The following is a 26,789-nucleotide window of genomic DNA, read 5'->3' as shown; positions in this document are numbered from 1 at the left end:
GCGTTCGTTGTCAGCTCATCTTGTAGCAGAGTTTTACACAGGAAGCAGCTTTACACCAACCAGACCATTGGCCCTTCTGCCTCATTGGCTGGCTGGTAGCGGCTCTCCCAGGCCTTTCAAGCAACGTTTCCTCAATTTTAGAATAAATCTCGTGACACTTTTGAAGGCGATTTGCAGGTAGTTTGCATAATACTATAGGCCAGCCCCTTTCAAACGCCTAACTGGTGTATTCGGGCAGAAGACGCTCCACTGCCCGTAAAATATTCGGCCGGAGCCACGTGCTGCGTCCACAGCGCCTCACTGCAAGGACCGGAACGCGAGGCAATCCAGCGGCGCCCCCAGCTTCACGTTTCCGAAAAGGGCGTGCGCCGCGTCGACGGTAATTACGGTATAAAGGGCATCGGGAGCCACCTCCCATTCATGGAAAGCCGCCTGTGGGAGGAACAGGAAGCCGGAAGTGACGTCCGGGACGGGGAGGCGCATGCGTGGCTCCGCGGAGTGGCGATGGAACCGGCAGCGCCTAGTTGACCCAGAGCGGGACCCCCTCCAGCCCTCGCCCCGCCTGCCTGCCGGCCCCCTTCGCTGCTCGGCGCCACCAGCGGCATGACCAGCTCGCCGCCCGCCTTGGTGAGCCTCTCCGCCGCTGCCTTGACCGGCTCTTCGCTCGCTTTGGGGAGGGGGAGGGAGAGAGGGGTCGGAGGGGCGGGGCTTCCCGGGGCTCAGCCAATGGCGGAGGACGTCGCGAGGTGACCTCTGTGCATGGTGGTGACCTCACGTGCGTGGCGGGGGTCTTTAATGAGATGCAAATGAGTTCAGCCCCCGCTGATGGGCTTGGGGACGGGGGTTGTCTCCGACCATGGCTGCCTATCTGCTACTCCTCCCCACCCCCCGACTTACTTGGGTGGTATCTCTCTTTTCCTACACCTGTGTGTCCTCCAGTGCTACTTTCCTTAGGAAGGGGGAATATAGTTGTTAAATGGTAGTGCTAGTTTGATTTTTATGAAACTCGATTTATATACACACACACACACAATTTTGTTTATGATAACAGCAGTAGCAAGAACAACAACAGGGCATTGGCCTCATTCGAGTGCCCAAAGTGTTTCATGTTAGTATCCCTGTAATCCGCTTTATATCTGCAGAGAAACATTGGGAGAGGCTGGTGTTTCTCCCAGGGCTATTTTGCCCTTTGCCGGTCAAGGGAGGCAGGTTGCATTTCTAGAATGTGCTCCTGCCAAAATCAGATGCCTCTTGTTTCTTGCACAACGTTGTGCAACTTGAGCTCTGCCTCTGTGTGGCAAGGCACTCTTGCCTAATCCGAAGGGTGGCTTGGTAGGACACACCTTTGCCCTGTTAGGTAGTACACTGTACAGATACCTCCAGGCACATTCTACTGGCAGCCAAGGTGAGCCAGAGTGCGGTGGCGGCGAAGAGAAGTGTGGGTTTGCTGCTTTCAGGTGCCCTCTTGCATTCCCCTCTGCTATAGGGTGCTTCATCAAGCTGTTTTTCTAGTTTCTGCGTGCACAATCACACTTTCACTTACCCTTTCAAAGTTCTGCTGGGAATACATCCCATAGCCTTCCCATGGGGAGACTGTTATATTAGCTTCCAAACCTGAGACTTTGCCTGGATTTTGGGCTGTTGGGCCTGAGCCTTTTGGGTGATACTGTATGGTGGACACCTACACAGCTTGCCTATTTCTGTGTTTTCAGTCCCAGATTCAAACAAATTCTCTTCTCTCTTCACACTAAGCACCTCTTTCTGTTCCCCTTGGCTGCATAATTGCCCTACAAACACAGAAACTGCTGCTTTCAGCACCCTGATGGTATCTCTCTTTTTCTTCCCTAAAGCTAAGCAGCTAGTGCTCATGGCTATGTTTGATGAAGACTGAAGGGAACTGATGATTTGGGGTTGACTTCCAGAAGTCACACATGGGGCTTCAGTACCTTGTGACTACCAATCTCTCCTATGAACTATTGATATCTACTGCCCATTTTTAGCTCTACTGCCCACCTGTGCCCCTTTCCTGTGTTTTGCCCTATCTCGCTGCATCCCATTTCTTGTCTTTATGTACTCCTTTCCACAGCCACCACCCTAAGAAGAGCCGCATTCTCTTGGGAGATGTCCTAGAAAGCAAATATCAGCCCAGCTTGTGCACTTCCTTGCTGCAGAACTTTGTGGATGGCACAGATAGCCCTGGCCACCATGGGTGGAAGCAAGGAGGTTCTCAGGATGATCGCTTCCTGCATTCTGATCCATTGAGATTATAGTTGTTTGCCATGCAGTTTGATTGTATCTCCCCATCTGCGCCGCCACCCTCCCCCTGCCCTATATTGCAAATAAGTGGTTGAAATGTCCCTTGTTCACTTGTGCAAATGGCCCCTTTGTCAATTGCTTTGCTCTGGGAGATTGTCTTCTGCTGCCTGTCTTTCCCAGAACAATTTCTTTCTGTGCAAAACCCGGACAGTTCCTTGAAAGCAGCCCCTGCAGCTGCAGTTCCCTCCAGGCTCAGTTCCTTCCTTCTCCCCACCCCCCTTGAACGCCCTTTCCCCTTCTCTGCCTTATCTCTGCTGCCAGGTTGGGGCTAGTTTGCAAGGAGAGACTCCCTTGATTAGACGCTGACAGAGCAGGGCAGCAGGTCTTCCTCTCCCCTCTAGCAAAGACATCTTTCTTCTCTTCACTGGGTCCTGGGTTGCAAACCTCTGTTGAGATGGCAAAGGTGGTGCCGCAGGACAGTCAGGTAAGAGGCGTATGTCTCTCCAGGTCTCTTTGCAGGTCTGGGGAAATATTTCCAAATCTTAAGAGCCATTTTGACAGGTCTGAAGATTTTCTGGCCCTGGGTTATTGTCCAGGACTTCATACTTCTCTCCCTGCCTCTCTTACCCACACTCATACATACACAATCTCTCTTTTCAGCTGTGTGTGTTATGACATATTTAGGGATGAAACTTTACCGCAAGAGACAGACCCTACTGAGGAATACTTCTATCTGCAATTAGGACTCGATAGGCCCTTAACTGATAATGTTTGTCTCAGTGCTATCTTGTCCTGTGCCCTGTATGGCTCTGCAGGCACCTTTACCTGCAGGGCCCTTGCTCGTTCCATGTGCTGCTTACCTGCGTTGCACAGCCTGGTCTTTGGGGGACTCTTGGGAAGCAGATGACTGCCCCTTGGGGCCAGTTGTGCTACTGAATAACCTCCGCTTCTTTCAGGTCTTTGACACATGTGTTCTTTGCCCTGAAGCCTGTCAAGGGTTGCTGGGCTAGGGCTGGTCAGGTCAGGCAATAAAAACGACATTAGTAATAGTTGTTTGTGGTTGTGCCAATGATGTTATGGTGCTTTACAGCACAACAAAGGGAAAGGCGGGCCCCTGCCCAGAGAAGCGTAGAATTTTAGATCTGACACAAGGGAGGCAGGCAAGAGGGATGGGTATCTAATTGCACATTGCTCAGCTATCCTTTAGGGCTGTTCCTTTTAATGTAGCGAACATTGCAGAAGGTGTCTGCCCAGGTAAGTTCCAGTGTGGGGCTTCCTGGGATGCCTTCTGTGTCCACTTCCATGGCTTAACTGTCCCACCCTGCTTGGCAGCCCCTTTGCAAGGAAAGGCTTGGCTGGTGCAAGCTTCCTCTTGATGTAGGGTTTTGCGGGGAGATTGTGGAAATGCCACCATAATAACCCTCCCTCTTTGGAGTAATTGGAGACATTTCTTCACAGGAGAAGAATGGCTTGAAGAAAGAGACTATCCGCGTGGGAACAAGGAAAAGCCAGGTGAGGTTCTTGTCATTACCGTTCTCTTGCTTGCCTGCTGCTTTTCCTGGGTCTGCTTCTTGCAAAGTGTTCGTACAAACAGGACTGTGCATTGACCAGTGAATGGATTTGCACTGGGACAACAGGGCATTTTCTGTTGCTTTCCTAGTAACCAGGTTGGAACAGAGGAAGGCAGGGAAAGACGGCTGGTGCTGAAGAGAGCAAGTCATAGAACGAAGTGTATTCTTAAAGGCCTGAGTTATAGGGGTGGATAATAGCAATATATAAAAATGCCTTAAGAAAAGGACGAAGAACTATCCTCTGTTGTGCCAGAGGATAGGACTAGATCCTAGGGGCTTATATCCCAGGAGGGGAGAACTCAGATGAGCATTTGGAGAGACTTCTTAAAGGCGAGAGCAGTCCTGACACCGAAACCATGGTGGACTCTCCCTTGGGAAGGGACAGATCTCAGTGGTGGAGCCCTTGTGGTTCAATCCCCGGCATCTCCAGGTAGGGCTGTGAAAGAAGACTCCCTGCCTGAAACCCTGGAAGAATGGCTGCCTGTCAGTGCTGACCGAACTGAGCTAGAGGGAGCAATGGTTTGTCTTGGGATAATGCAGTTTCCTGTATTGCCTCACTGGGGGCAGAGGCTGGACAGTCCTTTCTTAGAGATGTTGCTGGGTTTTCTGTATCAAGCAGAGCTTAGACTTAGAGTCCCCCACTGCTGCCACAGCTCTTAATGGCTGCTGTGCAGGAACTCACCTATTCTGGGAACTATTCAGTAATAGCAAATTCCAAGTTCATATTGGGCTAAGTATCACAGGAGCTGTATTCCCAAATGTGCATCTTTCTGAATTATATTTCACTCTGTGCTGCTCCTCAATACTTTGTCCCTTTGCTACTATTGCTGTAATTTGCTAGCAGCCACAGGGTTTCGTTTGTAAGGCTGTTACGTCATTTGCATTATACTGCCTTAAGTGTTTGTCAGCTGTGCTACTTCGCTGCTGCTCATTGATCTTAACGATCTTAAAAGTTTTCATTTGTATCCACCTGGCAATTAATCCATACTTCTCCAGCTGAATTGCTTTGGTGGTGTTGAGCAACCATCAATTCCCCTGACCTTTCTTTTGCCAGGAGGATGCAAGGATTTCCCCATGAGCCGCCCTAGCAGGAGCAAAGAAGTACGCCCAAGAGCCAAGACTGGGAGGGGCAGACTTGTAAAGAAAGATAATGCTCCACCCTTGCGGTGGAGAGCTAATCTCCCATCTGCCTCCTGTTGTTGAGGCTGGTGGCAGTTCAGGAATAAACCCAGAAAGCCTGTTTGGAACAGGGGCCTAGGATGGGGCGGCACCTCAGGGCGGCATCTCCTTTTCCCTAGAAGCTCTGTCCTGGGCGCCAGAAGTGGGTCTCCACTCCTTCTCTCAGAACATAAGAATTGCCCTGCAGCCGGGTCACGTCCAAGACCCGTCTAGTCCAGCATCTGGTTCTCACAGTGGCCAACCACATAATCATCATCATCATCATCATTCCTTCATTCCTTCCCTGCCCATATGGCTGAGTTTCCCCAGCCACTCTTGGAGCCCACGAGAAGGACCTGAGTCCAGCAGCAATATTTTCACTATTGCAATTCTCAGCAACTGATATTCAAATGCACACAGCCTCCAATGCTGGATGCAGAACGCAGCCATTGTAGCTAATATTCCATTGATAGCCTTTCATCCCTTTTTATGTCCCCTGAAATTGATGACCATCTCTATGTCTTGTGGGAGCAAACCCTGCAATTTAATTACGCTCTGTGTGAAGAAGTCCTTCCCTTTGCCTGTCTGGAATCCTGCAACACTTGGCTTCAGTGAATGGTATTTCTGCAGAGCTTCATTCTGGGATGTTTGCTGAGCACACATCAGCTGCGCTGCTGCCTTTGCTTCCTTTTCATTCTCTGACTGGCTCAAGCCAGGTTGGCTCTCTTCATGTCTGGCTTTTTCGCTGTGGGCCCCCAAAGCTGGGGGGAGGGGGGCAGAGCAGATCACAGACATGAACCGGACCCAAAACCGATGAGAGTGAAGTGCATAGGAAGTGGGACTTGAAGTCTCATGTCTTCTGGGCTTTTGTGGGAACAGCATATCGGAGCAAGAATCTGCGCACATGTCTTCCTCTGACAGCAGGTGCGTTGGGCACACTTGCCGCCTGCGCCTCTTGGGTCATAGGTAGGGCACACTGATTGACTTTGCCTTCCTTCTCTCTGAAATTGCAGCTCGCCCGGATCCAAACGGACAGCGTGGTTCAGATGCTGCAGGAGCGCCACCCTCACCTCTGCTTTGAGATTGGTGAGTGTGTGAGGCAGGAAGCCTGGGAATTGGGTATTGACCAAGTAGTGGATGGGGAGAAAGCAAGCCAACACAGGAGCTCCATCCAGGTGCTGGGTGAGAGCAGCCTCAGGTGCACAGACAGAGTGCTGAGCTTTTCTGACCTGGTGCATGGCGAGGATGGGCTTGTGTGGCACCTAGCTTTGTATTATTATTATTATTATTATTATTATTATTATTATTATTAAATTAATTAATTAATTTCTATATGACCATTCCTTCAAGACTCACAGAGTGGCTTACCTTGTAAAACCCCAAAATACATAACATTTATTTATTTATTTAATACATTTATATGCCTTTTTTCCCTTCCAATGAGCTCAAGGCATTGTACATAGTTATCCTCCCCATTTCATCCTCTCAACAGCCCTGTGAGGTAGGTTAGACTAAGAGATACCCAGTGAGCTTCATGGCTGAGTGGGAATTCGAACCCTGGTCTCCCAGGTCCTACTCCCAACACATTATCAGTTATGCCACACGTTAAATAGTAGCAAACATAAACAATATCCCCCACCCACACAGTTTAAAAGGCCATAGATTATTTAAGTAGCCAAAGGCCTGGGATAAGAGGGGTGTTTTTTCCTGGCGCCAGTTTGTATCCTACCCTACTAAAGCAGTGAGCATCTAGGAAGTCCACACATTGCTCATCCTTCTTGTAGCTCATGTCCTACTGGTGCTTGTCATCCTTCCTGATCTTCCCTCTTCCTTCTTTCCTTCCTCTCTCTCTGAATAGTTGCCATGTCAACCACAGGTGACAAGATCCTGGACACAGCTCTGTCCAAGGTAAGCAGCCGTATGCTCCCTGGGCTCATGACGCAACCAGCGGTGGATAGAAAAAGCAGCCCAAGTTGTAACATGCTCTTTTCCCATTTAGATTGGTGAGAAAAGCCTATTTACGAAGGAACTGGAAAATGCACTGGAAAGAAATGAGTAAGTTCTCTTTGGCTGGGAGGTGCGGGAGAAAGCTCTCCTTGGCAGGCAATGCCTGGTGGTGCCCTTGGCGCTGGTGCTTTAGCTCTGAGCAGGAGTCCACGTCCTGGTAGGCATGGATTCTTCCAGAGCCAGGAAGTCTTCTCTTGAGTGAAAGCGTTTCCTCTAACCCAGCGTTGCAGGTTGGGAGTCCAGCAATTGTGGGGAGGGGGAGCCCAGTCCTGGCGCATAACTGGGGAGAGCGAGCTCTGGTGCTTCCTGTAAAAAAATTGGTGTTTTTCCTGCTCTTTCCTGAAGCATCAGGGCCTGATGTTTAAAACTGTGTCACAGCAATCCTGAGCAGTAGGCCACATTGAGGCTGACATGCCCAGGCCCACTCAGCAAAGCTTCATAGCCAAGCAGGGATCTGCGCTGAGGTCTTACGCTTCATAATTGCTCTCTCTGCCCATCCTGGGCCCATAAGGTTGGCAAACCCTTGACCAGCTCATTTCTTCCCTTCCAGGGTTGACTTGGTGGTTCACTCCCTGAAGGACCTGCCCACATCCCTCCCACTTGGCTTCACCATCGGTGCAATTTGCAAGTGAGTTTGGGCTCCTCTGCTTCCTTCTGCCTGACTCAGCGCTCTGGCTCTTGGTCCATCAAAGTTTGCCCTGGCCAGGCATCCGCCTTCCCTTTTCTATGTGTTGCAGGAATTTATGTATAGGTTGGGGGGGGGTGCTCCTCCAGCAGATATCATGCACATGCAGCCCACTACCAAAATCAGCACAATCACTTTTGTGATTTTGTCCCCACAAAACACTTCATCACAGTTTCTTCCTATCTATTCAAAGGGCCTTTGCTGCATGATACCAAATGTAACAATTCACTGATAAATGTATCTATGTACTGGCTCACTGGGAAAACTTCAGAAATGCATGTAGACATGTGAGCTCAGCTACTCAGCAGCCCGTCTGCCTGAGTGATAATTCCTCGCATCCTGATACCTGAGTGCCAGACAGGTAGCCATTCCAGAAATAACAAACCCAGATGAAGACAAAAGGGTGTGATTAATTTGGCTGGGAAACAGGGAAATGTAAATATCTTTTTGTTACACTGGATGGGTCTTTGGTGGAGGGCAAGGAGAACCGTGGGGCAGGGACCAGGATGCTCAGATTACTGCCATCAGACCTCCCCTTTCATGATGCATTAGTGATGTAGTTTGGGTGGGTGTAACATGGGAATTAGCAGCTAATAAAAGTTTGGGGGCTCTTTTGTTCAGGGCTTCCATCTTGTTCCACCTTGTGGCAGGTGGGAGTCCTGTTGCGACATTCTTCAATAAAGACCAAGCCTACTGGCTGCTGTTTTGCTCTGGTATTCCTGGCTGGTGTCCTTAACACATGTCAGCTGTTGGTCCCTGCGGAAGTGGGCGTGCCCACCAAACTACCTAACTTCCAGAGCATCAGATGGGTAACGACTTCTTTAACCCATCTAAACTGGCCGCTGCCTTAGGCCAAGTGGTGGCCTTTGCTGTGAACAGACAAAAGTCCAGGTCATGGAGCCTCCAGCTGTCTCTTTGCAAGAAACTTGGAGGCAGCTGCTGCTACTGCTGCTGCTACAGCCCAGCTGACCTGCTCCCTAAAAGGCAACCCCATCTGTCCCTTGCAGGAGAGAGAGTCCGTATGATGCTGTCGTCTTCCACCCTAAGCATGCAGGCAAGAGCCTCCACAGCCTCCCTGAGAAGAGGTGAGTTCCACTTGTTCCTTCCTTGGGTTCCATCTGGTGTGCAGGAAGGGCTGAAATTAACATTTTGTCCCAGCTTCAACCCCTCTTGGGTAGCAGTGCTGAAAGGGGTCCCTCCCTGCCTGAGGTCTTGGCCAGCCGCTCTTGCCCAGAGTTGACACTTTGCTGCACACGGTCCCGTGTAGACAGTGTTTGTGCCGAGGTGTCTGGGGGACTGTTCCTAACTCTGCTCAGACGGGTGAGGCTGACCAGTCCAGACTCTTCTTTGACGCCATTTTCCTTTTGGCTCTCTGGCAGCGTGATCGGGACCAGCTCACTTCGCCGGGCAGCTCAGCTGAAGAGAAAGTTCCCTCACCTGGAATTCAGGGATATTGTATCCTTTGAAAATGACCCCTTGACTTAGACTGGCCCTTGAAAAACCAAACAGTGATGCCCCCTCTCTGTACCCCTCCCCCGTCTCGCCATGCACTCAAATCTTGCCACCACGTGCGAAAAGGACACCTTGTGGAGGTTGAATTTCCTAGTGGAGAATGTGGCCATTCCTTTGAATATGCAGCTTCTGTTATATTGAATATGAACTTTTTCAAGGCCCCACATCCCTGGCTTGGCTTTGAATCGGGGCCTAGCCTGGCATTGTGCTGAGATGCAGCCTGGAGGCCTGGCAGAGGAGCTAAGGTCTTGAGCCGCCTTCTCCCCTGCAGAGAGGGACTGTGGTGTTAGAACACCCTCCCTGGTGGCCAGCTCTGGAAGTGCAGGCCATGGGCCACCCAACCAGGGATCTCTGTGGTTTTCCCTTAATCCTTCTTGTAGAGGGGAAATTTGAACACTCGCTTGAAGAAGCTGGATGAGAAGGAGGATTTCAGTGCCATTGTCCTGGCAGCGGCTGGCCTCAGGCGGATGGGCTGGGACAGCCGCATTGGTCAAGTAAGTGGGGCAGAAGAGATTGGGATGAATGTTGTCCCCCCCCCCCCCCATTGTGCCCAGGGAGCTTCTCCTCCATGTGTCCTCAGTTCTTGAGATGCTCACTGATGTCTGCATTCCTTCGGGATATATAAACTGAATGAATTTGTGAAACGCTCTGAGATGTATAGGGCTGTATACAAATTTAAAATAAATAAATATTTTGCTCTGCCTTGTTCTGAAGCATCACCAACCCTCGTTCTGCTTCCCTCCAGGTCCTGAGCCCCGCAGACTGCTTGTACGCAGTTGGGCAGGTATGTGATGTGCTCTCCGTTCCGGCCCTGCTGTGTGTGCAAACAGCTGAGCCTCCCCAACACACCCCTGCTTCTTGAGGGTGCCTTTCGCTCTTTCTCCAACTGCTCCTCGCCCTCAAATGAGCATCCCAAAGTCAGGCTATGCACACCTTCCAACGGATTCTCTCCAGAGAGCAAACTCTCACCTGGTGTGAATCCCAGAGCTGGAAGGTTAAATGGTCTTGGTGCTCCGAGGCTGCGCCCCTTTGCCCTGGTGGGTACCAGCTTCTGCATCCTCCCATTTGTGCAGCGATGGCTAACCTGTGGCCCTCTAGAATTTGTTGGCCTACATCCCCCATCAATCCTCTCCATGTACTGTAAAGTGCACTAACTGTAAACTGTAAAAGTGCCTTTCCCCCCTTGAACTGTTTCCTCAAATTTAAAAATCACCGAAAATGCTGCTGAGCTCTCTTTCACTGCATGCCTTGCTTGCCCCTTGTCCAAAAGTGGGTGAAATGTATGCATCGTGGGAATCCTTGAAGACATGTTCTTTTGTCTCTCGGAAATCCCAGCAACAAAAATGCCAAAATCCATTACAGGGCAATTCCTTTCTAAAGCCAACCAGAATGTCACAAAATATTGTGCCAGCTTTTGAGTCCCCCAGAACTACTCATTGGGCTGGATCAGAGGTTTTCAGCCTTTTTTGAGTCCATGGCTCCCTTATCCAAGTACATTATTTTTGCAGCACTCCTGTGGGGCTCAGGAGCCCAGTTATGCCCCCCCTTGCTTGGAGAGCTGGCAGCCTCTCAACTTTATTCAAACACCCTCCCTTGTGGAGTGTTCCCTCAGCCTCCTCTCCTCTCCCCGGGAGTCCTCCAGGCATCAACTGCTGCTGTCCGCTGTTTCTGAGGTGCTCCCCCCCCAGAGGTGCCCCCCAGAGGCACCATTCACCGCAGAGCTTATAGCCAGGGCTGCTGCAATAAGCAGTTGTGCAAACCTTGGGGAGGCAGAGCCACAAGAGGACATCAGAGGAGGGAGGGAAAGAAAGGAGGACAGAGGCCAATGTTGCTTGCGGCACCCCTGACCATCATTCAAGGCACCCCAGGGTGCCACGGCACACAGGTTGAAAACCACTGGGCTAGATAGTAAAGAAAACACAGACACTTAAAAGCTTGCACTATATTGTGGCATTTTGGTTGTCCTAATAAAGGCATTGGCGTAATATGGATTTAGTATTTTTTCTTATGGGTCGGTATGGCTGGCTTCCCCCAAGCAGTTCTTAGCAGGGGCTTGTGGGAGAGGGGTATTGGATGCTTTGGTGATTGTATGTCTCCATCTCAAGCTCATGCATGCTTTACAGAGTAGAGAGACTGCTCCTGTTGTTCTGATTGCTGACCCTGGTCATTGCAGAGCAGAGGCTTTGAACGCTGTGGGGGCTGCATAGCCACTAGGCTGTTCTAGAAGCTGAGAAGGGCCTCTTTCCCTGCTCCCCTTCCTTTCTCCAGGGAGCCCTAGCAGTGGAGGTGAGAGCCAGGGACCAGGAGATCCTCGATATGGTGTCCGTCCTGCACGATGGTGAGACGGTGCTGCGCTGCATTGCAGAGAGGGCCTTCATGAAGCACTTGGTAGGTTTCAGGAAGTGTTTGATTGGAGGCCCCAGCAGCCACCTGCTTATGTGGGGCTCAGGCCAGTGGGGTGCTTCCTTCCCAGGGAGGAGGACAGGGATTAAAAAAAAAAAATAGTTCTATGAGTTGCATGTTTCTCAGTTTGATCCTTTCCCATGTTATGCATTGTGACTTGCGGTTATTATTGATAGATTATTGCAATTGTTAAGAGTGAATTTGTTTAGTCATTATTGGTTGATGTTTTGAGTTATTTTATTGTGTACCATTATAGTCAAATAGTTATTGAATATTACTTTATTTGATATGTCATTCATTAAAGTTATGCCATGTTATGGCTTTTTTAATTGGATCAGGTTATGACAAGGTGTGTGTTCTTTGTTGTATATTTTGTTGCTGTGAACCGCCTTGTGGAAAATGGTATGCTATGCTAATTAAAAGTAAAATGAAGAGGGAGGCTTGGCAGCAGCGTCATTCATCTCCCCGACATTTTCCTTTCCAGGAAGGTGGCTGCAGTGTCCCTGTGGCAGTGAACACCGTGCTGAAGGACTTCCAGGTAATGACAATTCAGAATACCATAGGCCTTGTTTTTTCCAGCCAGCAGCCAGGCTGGGTCTCTCTTAGCAATGGTTTGTGGGCCGCTCCCAGCATTGAAAGCAGTTGGTGGAGGGAGAGACCTGTGCTGGATGCAATAGCCCTGGCTTGGTATGAAGGGAAGTGTTCCCTGACTGAGATGGAGCAAAGAACCCTCGAACCAGCGAACTCACATTCATGACATGTGACCCACCTTCTTGGCCTTCCACCTGCAATACAAGGATAACAACACTGGCCTACTCTATAGGGTTGTTGTAAGGATCACCAGAAGATAATGTATGGTTATTATCAACCGACTAGGTGTTTGCTGGCCAGGGATGGGGAATCTGTGGTTCTCCAGATGTTTGATTCCAATCCCCATCCTATTGGCTGTGGCTGATAGTTATTATTAAAAAGCATTTATAAACCACTTTAAAAATGCTGAGTTGGCAGTCCCCCCACTTCAGACATTCATTTCCCTTTTGACTGGATCAGTCTCAGCACTCATCCTGGAAGATTTGGTAGTTCACATAAAAGTTTAAGTTGCTGCTTCCAGCCTGATAATTCCTTCCTGTCCTTCTAGGACCCTTTTTAAAAAGGTGACTTAATGCTGAATCCCGGACTCATGTAGAAGATGTCACACACTGCCTATGGCATCCCTTGGCTTTCCTGCACCTTCTCCAAAGGGAGAGCTGTGTGCGGTGGCTGTTGACATTTTCTCTTTATTTTCCCTAGTTATATTTGACTGGAGCAGTCTACAGCCTTGATGGATCCGAGAGCCTACGTGAGACCATGCAAGCAAGCATGAATTATTTTCCACATGAGGTACCCGCTACTGTATTGCAAAACAGCACATTTTCTAGGCTTCCACACAGGGGAAAACCAGGCCCTTGTTATTCTTTCTGCTTGGCACCTCCCATGACATGAGAGAAAAACCCCAATAAAACTACGTCTAAGCAAAGTGTGGGGAGATTTTGGCTGTTGCTGAACTACAGTTCCCATCATTCCTGGCAATGGGTCCTGCTTGTTCGGACTGATGGAAATTGTAGTTCAGTAATATCTGGAGAGACAAAGCTTCCCCACACCTGATTTAAGCTTTGTTTCCTATTATATCCAAAGCAGAGACTGTGGCCTGTTGCTCCCAAACAAGCCACTGTATGTAAGGCAGCAATAGACCCTAATCCTGGATTTCAGTGTTAACAGGAAGCAAATCTTAATTGCAGCTTCCTGGTTTGCTTCATAGGAGTGAAGCAGGAACTATTGCAAAGTATGCAGTAGCATGCTGCTCATTCACAAAATCTGGCTAATTGTAATGTGCTAACAAGCTCATAGATGTTTTGGGCAATAGTGACAGTCACGCTTGTTCAGCCTCAATTAAAAGACCAGCTGTACAATCTTAGCATCTTGTTCATATGGGTTGTTTTCCCCCCTCTATTTTTACTGCAGCATACAAAACCAATGTTAAATTTGAGGAGGCTCACTAAAAAGGTAAAGGACCCCTAACAGTTAAGTCCAGTCGCAAACGACTCTGGGGTTGCGGCGCTCATCTTGCTTTACTGGCCAAGGGAGCCAACGTTTGTCCGCAGAGTTTTTCCAGGTCACGTGGCCAGCATGACTAAGTCGCTTCTGGCAGAACCAGAGCAGCACACAGAAACTCTGCTTACCTTCCCGCCAGAGCAGTACCCATTTATCTATTTGCACTTTGATGCGCTTTTGAACTGCTAGGTTGACAGGAGCAGGGACCGAGCAACGGGAGCTCACTCCATCGTGGGTGAACCACCGACCTTCTGATCGGCAAGGCCTAGGCTCAGTGGTTTAGACTACAGCGCCACCCGCGTCCCCCACTATCCCTCAATAAATGTGAATCTTGAATGGCTGCCTCTAACCCTAAAATGTCCTATTGCTGGCTATGGGATTTTGCATCTTACTTTTACTTTTCAGAATGAAGATGGCCCCAACGATGACATCCAGCATGTTGGCATCACTGCAAAGAATTTCTCTCAGTCTGCTCAAGTGGCTGCAGAGAAGTTAGGCATTCAGGTGGCTGAGCTCCTCCTGAGCAGAGGGGCAAAGCACATCCTCAACGTGGCCCGACAGCTCAACGATGCCTGATGGGGGCCTGCCTTGGATGTCAAACTCCTCTAGCCGTTGTCCTTCATGGAAGCAATGAAGTCTCTTGCAAATCAACCACTGCCCTCTCAGTGAAGGGAATCTTAATTTATTATGGTAGCTACGCCACAGTTCACCTGTGCTGCTAAGGACTGACTCATGCTGTAGCCTCCAATGGAAGATTCATGCTGGCGGGGATCACTCCCTTTAACACACAGCCTGAATTTTGAGAAAGAGAACCATTTAAAAGAAGTTGGTGCCTTCATTGATTGCTGTAAGGAATAATGTAACCTGGTACAGTTGCATAGAATGAAGTGTATATTTTTTTTAATTATTGCCAAATGGATTAAAGAGATTTAAACTGAAAGTAGTGGAATTCTTATTTGTTTAGCTATAGCTGAATCTACTGCAGCTTACTTGTGTATGCATGCCAGCTCCTTTAAAGCACACGGCTTTCCCTCAAAAACCCTGGGAACCACAGTCTGCCCCTGGGAGCTGCAATACCAGCACTCTTAATCAACCACAATTTCCAGAATTCTTTGAGTTTGTAAACAGACCTGTTTTCACCTGAGTCTTGCAAAACAATCACCAAAGGGCTTTAGCAGGAAGGAGCAAACCTGCCTGGTCATAATAGAACCGTCATGAAGTAAGGGTGGGTAGAAAGAAAACTTTGTAAATCTCAGATGATCTTCAGAACTCCATCCTCTTTCCAGCAGTGGCTAACTAGCTGCTTCCAGGCACCCATACAATAAGCAGGACATGAAAGCAAGATGCAGGAAGCTGTAAGCTCCATAGAGCCATCTGTCACCTCCATTAATTTAATACCCTTTTGCCTAATGGCAGGAAAGTCCATTAAGTCAGGAAAGATAGTTCCCTTTGGCTGTTTTCACCAAACAAATGTCAGTCCCAGTCAGCATGGTCTAATTGGGGGGTGGGGGAAAGCCCACCTGTTTTCTATGCCAAGCCAACAATGACCTTTCTCCTGCCTGTTAGCCATGCTGCTTTGGGCTGCCATGAATCTTAATCTGCACCAGTGGATACTCCTCTCTCTGCTTTTCTATACCACATCTCTACCACACCCTCAACTTTTTATGGCAACAACCAAGAGGACACAGGAAGCCAGGCCACTGGCTCATGCAGCTCAGCACAGTACTGTTTACAGTAACGGGCAAAGGTCCTGCAGATGCCTTCAGGCAAGGGGCAATCCCAGGCTTCCCCAGAGTTTGAACCTGGCAAAGTGCATGAATGTAATAATTTCTTGATAAAGAGTTATCATACAGCCTACTGAGACTGGTGCACTGAACGTAGCTCTTGCGAAACCTTGCAGAGCTCACCTGCCGCTTATTTTCTAACCGGCTTGCCCCCACCCATATAAACTTAAGAAAGCCCAGTTTAAACAGCGCAAATCCGTTTAATAAAACAAAAGCCAACACCGCGATCCCTGCAACGTAATTTCAACGGGATCCCCACCCAGTTCAGCAATCCGTTTGTGGGCCAGGCAACCATGCGCTCAGTCCCGGCGCCTGACCCTCGTCCCAAACCAAACCCCAAGGAAAACAGGGGGGTTGTGTGACCCGTCCTCGTGTCCATCCCTCGCCGGCTGCTACCGGAGTCCCGTCCAGAGGCTGCTGCTGCTCGCCCGCCTAGTATTCCTGGGAGGCCTGGGTGGCTTTCTTCCTCGGCGCCGCTCCGCTCGCCGCTCCTCCTCCTCCAGCGCCGGCCTTGCGGGGCAGAAGGGCGGCGGGGATGTTGGGCAGGACGCCGCCCTGCGCGATGGTGACGCGGCCCAGGAGGCGGCTGAGCTCCTCGTCGTTGCGCACGGCCAGCTGCACGTGGCGAGGCACGATGCGCGTCTTGCGGTTGTCCCGCGCCGCGTTGCCCGCCAGCTCCAGGATCTCGGCAGTCAGGTACTCCAGCACCGCGGCGAGGTAGACGGGCGCCCCGGCCCCGACCCGCTCCGCGTAGTGGCCGCGCCGCAGCAGCCGGTGCACGCGCCCCACCGGGAACTGCAGCCCGGCCCGCGACGAGCGCGACTTCGCCTTGGCCCGAGCCTTTCCGCCCCCGGTTTTCCCGCGGCCCGACATGCTTCTCCGCTGGAAGAACTGGCGCCAAAGGTGAACGAGCCACCGAAGAATGAATGGGGAAAGAAAGCCCGCGCTTTCCTACCCATTTATAGCCGCCGCTCTTTCTTCTCATTGGACGCAACCTTTTAGCATTCCCATTGGCCCTCGGCTGCGTCAGACGAACGCAGGGATTGGGCGCACGGATCGTTATCTGCTCGGCCATTGGTTGGTTTGCGGAGCCAGTAGGAAAGACGCGCGCCAAATTTAAATGTGGGGGAGGTATTGGGCATTCAATTTTAGCGCCACCTTAAACAGAAAAGGCAGAATGAGCAGAATCAGGATTTATTTTAGGAGTGGCAGGCTTTATGTTGGGGGGTGAGGGGAAGAACCAAATGATCTGGCCAGTTAGTTCACTATTTAGATTTATTTACTTGATTTGGACGGGGGCAGCTGTCTCTGCACCTCCCTGGCTGTGCTCATGAAAGGTAGCTAGCCGCTGCCACCCCTCCTTTACTGCTGCTTCGTATGTCTGCAGCAGGTAGAAAATCAGGGTCTGCCAACACACACTCATCATGTACACATTAATGTGCACTTGTGTTATCTACCACTTTTCTAAACTGTTAACCCCCAAAGTAAATGCTATTTTTAAAAGCCAGCACCCATAGTAGTAGGAAGAAGAAGTAGATAATCAGCCCAAAACCTGGTAGAAAAAATGCATCTTGCTCTCCATGTGAAGAGCTATCAGAGAGAGATACAGCTCTCTAGCAAGATCCCACATTTGTGGGGCAATATAATCTAGTTTCCAACTTCATCTCTCAAAGACAGTAGGAAGTATGGCAAGATGACTTCTGATCCTCCCTCACCATTAGTCATGGGCGTAGCCAAGGGGGGACAGTTGCCCCCTCTAGATCAAGTAAATCAATAGAAATACTTAACTAAATGACTAATCACGTGGGTTCCCCCCCAACAAAGCCCCCCCCCCAACAAAAATCCTTGCTACGCCCATGCCATTGGCCCTGCTGCTGCAAATAGATGTTGGAGAATAGTGTGGATTAAGAGAAAGCAATGAAAGGGTAGGGGGAATAACAGGGGTCCCAGCAGCTTGGGGAAGGGGGCTGCCCTGGCTCTGCTAGAAGGGGAAGTAGCCAGGGTGCACTTCATGGTAGATGTTTTAGAACAGGGATGTCTAACCGGTTGATCCCAGGATGATCCTGGTTGCTCGCAGGATCCGTTTTGATTGGCAGTAGTGATTAGCAATGGAGTGAAAGTCCCCGCCGCCGCTCTTTTCCTCCATTGTGTGAAATGGATATTTTGTCGACGAGTTAGAAAGCAAAACTACTTGTCACAGCTGCATTGTTGTAGGTGAGCTATACATGCTTTGCTATTTCTCCCTTAAAAAAGCGGTATCTGAAGAAGTGTGCATGCACACAAAAGCTTATACCCAGAACATACTTAGTTGGTCTCTGAGGTGCTGCTGGATAATTTTATTTATTTATTTCGACTGTGTCAGACCAACATGGCTACCTATCTGAAATTTAAAAAGTTTATCAACTTTAGCCCCCGCCCCTAGAAAAAGGTCATCAACTTTGACTTCGCTCCCTCTAAAAAAAGGTCAAAAACCTTTGCTCTCCCCCCCCCATGGGTAGATCACTTCCAGAATGTTTATACTGGGAGTAGATCAGTCACTTGGGAGTTGGACATGCCTGTTCTAGAGGAATAGTTGGCTGAGAAAGCTTGAAAACTTTGTTGTGCACCTAAGATTGCTCAGATTGCTCTTCCTTCAGTCATTTGTCCTTCCCTCATGACTTAAAGCTAGGATGTCACCTGGGTGATGTATTATTTTCCATTCCTCCTCCCTCTTTCCTCCATCCGCAAGATGTCACTTCCAGCTAATCCAAGCCTCCTCCTCCATTTCAACACTCAGGCCAGCTCCGTTTAAGCAAAAGACAACGAAACCAAAAAGCACTATACCAAATCATCTTCATTCGGGTTTGTGAGAGAGAGTTGGACAGTAGTATAGAAACGGTTTAGAAGAGCAGCCCTGAATAGACCATCAACAGGATCTTAAGGAGGTTTGAATTGAAGTCAGTCCAACCAGGTTCAATCGGAATTCCTTCCCACTTTTGTTGCGGGAGCTTCAGGGTCACTGTTTTGGCACGGCATTAGCCATGAGACCATAAAAACAAAGTCCTTCAAAACAAACACAGCACAAACAACTAGGAGGGAAACTGCAATTGCAAAGCCCAAGCCCCCATCAGAGCCGTCTGGTGCTTTGATTCTATCAAGATTTTGACAGTGAAGCCTTGCTCAAGTACTTACAGGTAGCCTGAAGGGGGAAGTTGCTTCCTTCTGTTGTGGAGGGACACACACACTTACTCCTAGAGCATAAAGTAGCTCTCTCTCGCTCTCTCTCATAGCAGGAGACTTGAAGGACAAAAGATGCAGGGAAAGTGGGGAGCATTGCAATAGGGAGAGCTGAGTTCTGTTTACATGCATTTTTTTGCCTGTTTGCTTCTGTTTGTGTTTCAGGGTAGCAGCACAATGCTCCACTGCAGAAAAATATTCAAAAGCCAACCCTCCTGCCACCCCAAATTATGGCGTATCCTCCCCTGTCAGTACACAGGAGAGAGAGAGAGAGTACTGACATACAAACAAAGTGCAGTTCCTATAACAGGAGTAGCAGCAGCAGCAGATGCTCTCCAAATGGATACAAAAGCCCACAATACATCAGTGCATCCCCAAAGTCCTCCCAGAAGCCTTTCTCCCTCTCGAGAAGGAAGGCTGACTGCCCTGGGGCCAGTGCAGCTATGGGCCATGTGGGAGAGAGCTGCGAGGCAGTCCACCAGCAAGCACCAACGGGGCAAGGGCAGCTCAGACGTCATAGAACAGCCGCACGAGCTGGTACCGGATAGAAAAGGCGATGATGCTCCCCACAACCTATAAAACAGAAGCAAAGGGCATTGTGTAATCTGAGAAGATGGGATATTGCCCACATAGTTGTCAACACCATGAAATTGGATCTGGCAGGTTAGAGGAAGGGCAAATCTCTCTTCTCTCTCTCCCCGCCCCACCCCATCAATGTTTGATTAAAAATTATGTGGCAGTTGATGTGACTCAATGCCTACTGAATTTTAACTCGGAGAAGGGAGCTGGATTACCAACCCATTTGAGACACAGAGATACAGCATTATTCAAAACTTTCCACGCTGTCCTGCTCTTTCTCCCAGTGCCTCTTACCTGCATCAGCAACAGCAGAAGGGTCAGGGTTCGCTCAGGGGTTGGTCCTATAAGCTTTATCACAAAGTTAATGAGCGTCATGTTGTTGCATTCTGTGAATTCTCCATCTTTGTCCACTCCTTGATGCACATCCACTAGATGGAGTTTCTCAGATATCTGGGGAGAGAACCTTAGTTACCGGTGCTGCTCTAGGATTAAGCGAGAGAAGCAGCAAGTGTTCCACCCAATCGTATTTCATTAGCCCAAAGTAAACCTGGGTGCTCCTACCTCCATTGCAACTTTTCTCTGTTACTCAACCCCTCCCCATTACACTTTCGCCTCTAACTGGTTCTCAAAGCCTTTTCTTTCCGCCAAGCTATCAAAGTGTATGGAAGGTGATATTATTCTGTCCTTACCTTGAGGATATTTGCTCCCAAGGGAGAGAGGTTCTTGGGCTTGAATCTGGAATAGCTCATCTCTAGATTTCCTGTGTCAGGATTGAATCTGCAGCGAGATAGGCTCCCATCAGCAATGAAAAGGTACACAATGGGAGAAAGAATGCAGGATGAGGTTCTGCCAGGAATGGATGAAAGTACCCAATCTAGGAGACTCTCACCAATCCATTTCCTATGAAAACAGGCCGCTTTGAAGGGCATATTTACAATATCCAGGCCTCAACAAAATATTATTGGAAACCGGCGTTCACAACTGCTTTCCAGCCTTTGATAGTGATTCCCTAACCCTTTGGGACGCGGGTAGCGCTGTGGGTTAAACCACAGAGCCTAGGACTTCCCGATCAGAAGGTAGGTGGTTCGATTCCCCACGACGGAGTGAGCTCCCATCGCTCAGTCCCTGCTCCTGCCAACCTAGCAGTTTGAAAGCACGTCAAAGTGCAAGTAGATAAATAGGTACCGCTCCGGCGGGAAGGTAAACGGCATTTCCGTGCGCTGCTCTGGTTCACCAGAAGCGGCTTAGTCATGCTGGCCACATGACCTGGAAGCTGTACACCAGCTCTCTCGGCCAATAAAGTGAGATGAGCGCCGCAACCCCAGAGTTGCCACGACTGGACCTAATGGTCAGGGGTCCCCTTACCCTTAACCCCTTTATCGAACTACAGTTCTCAACATCCCTTGGTTAGAAGCCAAGGACTACATTTGTGGTGCTCTGGTGGCACACAAAGCACGGCAGCATCTAACAGGGAGCGGAGGGTTTTTGTCGTTGTTGTTACCTGGGCAGCCGATGGCGTGGGCAAGGAATGATGTGGAACAGCTGTGGCAATGAATAGAGGAAGTTGAGCACTTGTGGGATAAAGAAGAGCAGCATGGTTTTGCTGAAATGCCCGAGGATCCCCACCACAGCAAAGGTCATGCCGGCGAAGTAGCAGAAGGTGTCGCCCACAAACACACGGGACGGATACCTGCGCTCAGCCAGAGGAGAGACAGTCAATCAGAACACAGGCAATGCATTGCAGAAGAAGACCCATCAGGGGGTCACTCCTGGCGCTCATTATGATGTCAAATGTAAATAACATGTTTGTTTTTGTTGGCGGTGCATGAGGTTGGAGAGCCCAGAGCATGGTTGGTTGCATTCAGTTAACTGCAGTGAGTTTTGTTTGTGTGTGAGAGAGGGAAGAGCTTGCTGGGTTAAATTAGTTTCTCTCCCCCCACCTCACAATTCCTATGACAGCATCATCTCACACAGAATGTAACTGACCTGTAGAGGTCTTTATGGACTTTATGAATTGAAAACAATTCAAAAACCTCGGTTGTTGAACGTAATCTGTTCCAGAAGCCCATTTGGCTTCTGAAATGTTCGACAACCAAGGCATGGCTTCCGACTGGCTGCAAGAGCTTCCTGCACTCAAGCGGAAGTCGTGTTGGACATTCAGCTTCTGAAAAACGTTCAAAAACTGGAGCATTTACTTCTGGGTTTTCGGCATTTGGGAGCCAAGGTTTGACTCTCTCTGTGTGTGTGGTATTATTGTTGTTGTTAAATATGGAGTGGTGAAGGATGTAGGGAGGGGAAACAGCTTGTGGAACACTGGGCACAGCATGAGAGGTAAGAGATTATGTCCTGGAGTGCTTATTCCAGTTTCAGTGGTGTCAGAAAGCTGCACCTACAGTAGTGTTTGTTGGCATTTGGTAGGGTGGGGATCTTCCTCTTAGTTAGATTTCACATGTATGACCTACAAGCACATTTGTGTTTTTGTTTAAATATTCTAAACGGGAACATTTGAGCACTTTGAAGCTCCTTCTAATGCAGCTGCCCTCATAGCCACCAGATTCTCCCACAGAGCAATCCAGAGAAGGCACTGCTCTGGAAATTTTACAAGAACATTGACTGGAATTATGCAACCCACGCAAACCCTCAAAATGGCAGCTGTATCAAGGCACCATAGCCTGCCTTGCTATGAGTGAACTCAGAAGCCTGCAACATCCCCCAAACACCCACTTCCATTGGAAACAGGCTGGCTTTTTCAATTCCATGGAGTTTCTTACCAGTTGTGGTACAGCAGTCCCAATGTGGTAAAGAAAAAGGGAATCATGAAGTAGAGAGAGAAAACGTGGTCATCTCTGTAGTCTCCTGGGAGTAAAAAATAAAAAAGTAGGAAGGTCAACCAGTTGACACCAACTGCAGAGACTCTAGCCGCACATGTACTAGTCCACACCAAGCCCACGGCTGCTACTACAATCCCAGCATGTATGCTAAGGGGCAGCCTCACATTTGCTCTGCATCTAGCCTGAAGAACTGAATATCATCCCACTCTAGAAACTCCATGTGCCAGCCCTCTGACATTAGATGTTCCTCACCGTTTAGCTCTACGATGTTGAAAGTTACAATTGAGGCAGCGATCACCAGCGACTGCCCAGCCTCCAGGCCATTAATGCCCGCAAGAATGTTGATGGCATTGGTGCAGAACACAGCCAGCATCCCCATGTACACGTAGTACAGGATTCCTGCAAGAGAAAACCCACTTTTACTCAAATTCCTTGTGAGGACACCAATCATGCAACATCAGGGTTACCTCAAGGACCACCTCTTCCCATATGAACCGACCCAGTCCCTGAGATCATCTTCTGAGGCCCTTCTTCGTGTGCCTCCTCCTCGAGAGGTCCAGAGGGTGGCAACATGAGAACGGGGCCTTCCCTGCAATGGCTCCCTGTCTATGGAATTCTCTCCCCAGGGAAGTTCGTCTGGTGCCTTCATTATACACTTTTGGACTCCAGGCAAAAATTTTCTTTTTTAACCAGGCCTTTGGTTGATCTGATTGACATCCAACACTCTTTTAGAATGTTGCTTTGGGTGGTGCAGTTTATTGGGTTACTGCTTTTGATTTGATTTTATATGTTGTGGTCTTGTTGTGAAATGCCCCGAGACCTCTGGGTATAGGGTGGTGTATAAGTTGAATGAATAAATAAATAATTCTCCATGGGGATAATGCTCAGCATGTTTCTCAGACCAGACCTGCTTGGGCAAGCCCTGGGCTACTTACCTAGGTCTAAGTGCATGCCCAGCAACATCCGGAAGGGCTTAGGCACCACAATGGTGGTGTTCCCAAAGTTGGTGAAGTAGACCATGAGCAGGGGCAAGGACGCCATGGTGGGCAGAAGCAGCTTGTGGCGCCAGCGCAGATTGAGAACATCGTCCGCAAAGCCCAGGAAGATCATGCAGCAAATGGCGAGGAGGGAGCCAATGAGGGCCACAAACTGCAAGGTAGGGAGGCACTGTAAGAGTCCTGCTCTTAACACCCCCACCCCAATCCCTTCCAAGCTCCACCCGATGCAGCCACTCTCACCTCATGGTGTGGGAATGCCTTGCATTGCTCTTCCACAAAGCAGCTCAGAAAGGGCACTGGGATGAAGCAGAAGAGGATGATCAGGAACACTGCTCCACTTATGACACCTTGGGACTCCGGGCTGGGAAAAGACAACACACAAGGTAATGGGTACCTCATCTCACCAGGACCTTGCCTGTCCTGCTTACTGGGGTGCCGGGTTAGGGGTTAAGACTTAGCTGAAAGAAAGCCGGAACGCCCAATGAGAAAAAGGGAATTCTCCTTATTGACTGCTGACTGCCAGCTCTGGGAGTATGAGATCCAGCCCAGGATTATCAGTCTTTACACAGGGCCCCAGTATGCCTGCACCAGATCAGAGCCCCACACTTCCTCTCAGGCCCCTAACCTGGCAGCCTCCAAGTGCAGTCTGGATCAAAACTGAATACAGGAAAATCAAGAGCTACTCACATGGGTTGCTTGGAAGTTTTGTTCAAATCAATCCCAAAGAGCTTGGCAGCAATGAAGTGATCCTTGAAGGCTGGAATAAGTGTCAGTGTTGCTACAAAGCCCACAAGGGAGCCAAATAAATTGATCAGCAGGGGGGTGGTTAGCAGCCTCCCCATCTCCGAGCTGGATCTGGGTGCTCCCAAATGACAAAGCCAATAAGCCAAGGAAGTCTGTCTGTCGTCTGTGCACTTCTTCCAGTCGTAGCCTATCTGGGACAGCCACAGCAGACACCACTTGTCAGAAGTAACATAACAGAGAAGAGACCCTTAGGCCACAACCACTGGCAAAAGGTTCCTGCTTCAGCAGCAGCCATGGTGATGGATCTTCATAACTAAGAATAAAAAAAAAGCTGGTAACCAACAATTCATACTGAATGCAAAATTTACATCCTCAGATGATGTGAATGCACACCTTAGCCACAAATGGGACCATCCTACCCATGGAGGGGGGATCACCACAGGTGTGTCTAAGATGACCACTGACAAAACAAGTGCATTGGGATCAAGCAATCTGGGGCCCATAAATCACTGCCCCACCCGCTTTGCTGAAACAGCACACATATGCCAATGAATAGGATATAGACCTAGATAGGTCAGTGAGTGTGGCATTGTTAACGCCAAGGTTGCAGGTTCAAGTCCCATATGGGACAGCAGCATATTCCTGCACTGCAGGGGGTAGGACGAGATGATCCTATGGGTCCCTTCCAACTTTCTACGATTCCATGAGCTCTCTGGTCTGTTCCTGGTGATGGGGTACAGTTGTCTCCTCCTAAACTAGGGGTGGCTAACTTAGGGTCCTCCAGATATTGCTAGACTGTAACTCCCATCAACCCTGACAACTGGCCACGCTGGGTGGAGTCGATGGGAGTCCAACACCACCTGGAAGACGGTAGACTAGCCAATCCCTACCGTGCACCCGCTAAAGAGCAGCCCTTCCAGGTGCTCTTGGGTCCCTACTCCCATCAGTCCCAGCATCCTGAAAGGTGGGAGTTGGAGTCCAGCAATACCTGGAGGGTCAATGGGTAGTCACTCCGGAGCTGGAACTTTCGTTTTCTGTCTGCTCCCCGGCACCCAAATCTCTACCACCCCAGCCCGGAGAAAGTGGCCAGACTCCTGCCTACCAGAGGCACAGGATGCTCCCCTGGGTTCCTGCCCGTCGCCACCGAAACACCGGCTTGATCCAGCTGTCGTCGAGATTCGGGAAGGGAGTCTCTCTCTGGCAAGGGCGCGGGGGATTTCCTTTTAACGTCCCTATAAGCTTGGCTGGAGTTTCCACCCGGACATTATATGACGTGACACCGCTAAATCCTAGCGCGACCCACTCAGGGCGAGCATATTACAAAACGCACTCCATGCCTTGTGAAGCCGCGGACGCCATCTTCGTTGCTGGCTACTCGACGGTGTGGCATATCGGATCCTCAAAACCGGGCCTCATGTGCTGCGAGAGATCCGGTGACCGTAACTGACAAGTTTGGCGGAGGAAATACGACGGTCACAAAGTTGTAAGGGACGCCCACACCAAACATGGCGGCCCCCGAGGATCACGTGACAACTGCCCTTGGACGTCTCGTTAAACTACACGTCACCTGGCTGCTGATTGGCTCGGCGAGGCGCTCCAGAGCCAAGCGGGGCCATTTAAAGGGACAGCAGCTTCTTAGTAAATCCCAGGAACCCAGCTGGAGGAGGAGCTCTTCCCTAAAATTCTATGTCCCGAAGGGGAAACCTGTGTTTTTTCAGATGTTGTTGAGACTCCCACTCCCATCAGCCTCACCCAGCACAGCACATTTCAGGGGTGGTGGGATCTGTAATCCCAACAACACGTGTTGGTGGTGGCACTGGTGGGGCACAGCTTAGGCACCCTAGTTTCAGATGATGCTATAAGATGACACACGACCAGCCTACCCCAACCCGATGCCCTCCAGATGTTTTGGACTACCAGCAGCCCCTGCCAGCATGGCCAATAGTCAGGGATGATGGCCATTTGGCCCCCCCAGCAACATCTGGAGGGCCACGAGAAACCCACACCCCTATTCCAAACGGTAATAACCTCTTGCAAAAAACAGGCAAGACATCTTCTGGAACCTTCAATATCTACTGTAGCAGAACCCGCCAATCTCTTAAGGTGCCACACGACCAGCCGCCCCCAACATGATGCTCTCCAGATGTTTTCGACTACAACTCCCATCAGCCTTGTGAATCATGTATGGTGGTGGGAGTTGGAGTCAAAAATTTCTGCAGAAGGCTCTTATTTCCGCATGTTGCCGCAACAGAATGGTGCCCGCGATCCACATTTCAGAACCACCCGTCGCGGATGGTCCACTCAGATCTTTCGGTTACTACAGATCAACAGCCACCCTCATCCCAACGTCCCTGCCATGTCCTGCTCGATTAAAAAAAAAAACAGAAAAAGAAAAAGTCTACTAGTGGAGCCAAGGTCCTGGTTCCACCCTCACCCCCAGCCCAGGTCCGCCCACCTCCCTAGACGCGTCCAGAGCACCCAGAGTTCTCCCCGGGGACCTCAGCTCGGCTTCGTTCCCAGTAGAGCCACACTTGGGAAGGAATCCTCAACACCCTTCGTGTCATAATGTTAGGCTCGAGCTGCAAAAGGAACGTCCCGGATTCCGCAGGCATGATCGACGGTCGTCGACCTGCGGACGTTCCCCTTTCCTATGTCATCCTGGTCCCCAAGGCAGGAGCCGCCTCTTTCTTTCTGCGCATCTTGGCCGGCCAGCCAGACCCGCTTCCAAGTAACCCCCGCCGGCTCCTCGCATACCCTCAGACGGTAGCCTTACCGAGTGGGCGGCTTGTCGAAGGAATCCCCTGGGCTGCCTCAGTCCTTTCCAGTAGCAGCTCCCCTCGGGGGTCTCCGAGCTCGAGGTCCGGTGCGCTCGTTTCTGTGCCTTTAAGAGGTCGGAGGGAGGGAGAGGAGAGCGGAAGGGGAGAGGCGGCGGCAGCAGCACCACCAGCAGCAGC

General features: G+C 49.9%; 3 protein-coding genes across 8 annotated transcripts; 1 reads left to right on the top strand and 2 right to left on the bottom strand.

The window, feature by feature from the left end:
• The first annotated feature begins 451 nt into the window (after positions 1-451).
• HMBS (hydroxymethylbilane synthase) lies at positions 452-14,623 on the top strand. 3 transcript variants are annotated; one of them, XM_083588985.1, is made up of 14 exons: positions 452-627; positions 3,715-3,768; positions 5,999-6,071; positions 6,844-6,893; positions 6,985-7,040; positions 7,543-7,620; positions 8,685-8,762; positions 9,057-9,132; positions 9,570-9,683; positions 9,935-9,973; positions 11,458-11,577; positions 12,077-12,130; positions 12,883-12,972; positions 14,089-14,623. In XM_083588985.1, exons 1-14 carry the CDS (start codon positions 604-606, stop codon positions 14,257-14,259), a joined length of 1,077 nt encoding a protein of 358 aa, XP_083445111.1. In that variant the 5' UTR covers positions 452-603; the 3' UTR covers positions 14,260-14,623. The 3 variants fall into 3 exon arrangements, with proteins under 3 accessions (XP_083445111.1, XP_083445110.1, XP_083445112.1); XM_083588984.1 differs by having other exon boundaries at positions 469-2,740; XM_083588986.1 differs by lacking the exon at positions 452-627 and adding an exon at positions 3,445-3,510.
• Positions 14,624-15,647: 1,024 nt separating this feature from the next.
• H2AX (H2A.X variant histone) lies at positions 15,648-18,152 on the bottom strand. Its single transcript, XM_083589203.1, has one exon. It carries the CDS (start codon positions 16,338-16,340, stop codon positions 15,900-15,902), a length of 441 nt encoding a protein of 146 aa, XP_083445329.1. The 5' UTR covers positions 16,341-18,152; the 3' UTR covers positions 15,648-15,899.
• A 130-nt stretch (positions 18,153-18,282) lies between these two features.
• Positions 18,283-26,757, bottom strand: DPAGT1 (dolichyl-phosphate N-acetylglucosaminephosphotransferase 1). 4 transcript variants are annotated; one of them, XM_083588894.1, is made up of 11 exons: positions 26,609-26,757; positions 24,938-25,278; positions 23,779-24,148; positions 23,332-23,452; positions 23,029-23,242; positions 22,346-22,492; positions 22,034-22,118; positions 20,764-20,952; positions 19,952-20,039; positions 19,557-19,712; positions 18,283-19,256 (listed from the first exon to the last, which is right to left on the bottom strand). In XM_083588894.1, exons 3-11 carry the CDS (start codon positions 23,931-23,933, stop codon positions 19,191-19,193), a joined length of 1,221 nt encoding a protein of 406 aa, XP_083445020.1. In that variant the 5' UTR covers positions 23,934-24,148; positions 24,938-25,278; positions 26,609-26,757; the 3' UTR covers positions 18,283-19,190. The 4 variants fall into 4 exon arrangements, with proteins under 4 accessions (XP_083445020.1, XP_083445021.1, XP_083445022.1 ...); XM_083588895.1 differs by having other exon boundaries at positions 25,166-25,278; positions 26,609-26,743; XM_083588896.1 differs by having other exon boundaries at positions 25,173-25,278; positions 26,609-26,743.
• Positions 26,758-26,789: the final 32 nt, after the last annotated feature.

This window comes from Podarcis filfolensis, assembly GCF_964270895.1.
Source record: "Podarcis filfolensis genome assembly, chromosome: 15".
Lineage (NCBI taxonomy): Eukaryota > Metazoa > Chordata > Lepidosauria > Squamata > Lacertidae > Podarcis > Podarcis filfolensis.
Note: the sequence above shows the minus strand (reverse complement) of the source record. Positions and strands in the feature narration are given on the sequence as shown.

Coding starts and splice junctions, on each gene's coding strand:
- DPAGT1 (XM_083588894.1), bottom strand. CDS start 23,933: ATGGGGAGGCTGCTAACCACCCCCCTGCTGATCAATTTATTTGGCTCC. Junction 22,119..22,345: donor CAACATCGTAGAGCTAAACG/GTGAGGAACATC, acceptor TTTTACTCCCAG/GAGACTACAGAGATGACCAC. Junction 19,257..19,556: donor TTCTGCTGTTGCTGATGCAG/GTAAGAGGCACT, acceptor TCTGTTTTATAG/GTTGTGGGGAGCATCATCGC.
- H2AX (XM_083589203.1), bottom strand. CDS start 16,340: ATGTCGGGCCGCGGGAAAACCGGGGGCGGAAAGGCTCGGGCCAAGGCG.
- HMBS (XM_083588984.1), top strand. CDS start 2,711: ATGGCAAAGGTGGTGCCGCAGGACAGTCAG. Junction 7,621..8,684: donor ACCATCGGTGCAATTTGCAA/GTGAGTTTGGGC, acceptor TGTCCCTTGCAG/GAGAGAGAGTCCGTATGATG. Junction 12,973..14,088: donor TGAATTATTTTCCACATGAG/GTACCCGCTACT, acceptor TTTACTTTTCAG/AATGAAGATGGCCCCAACGA.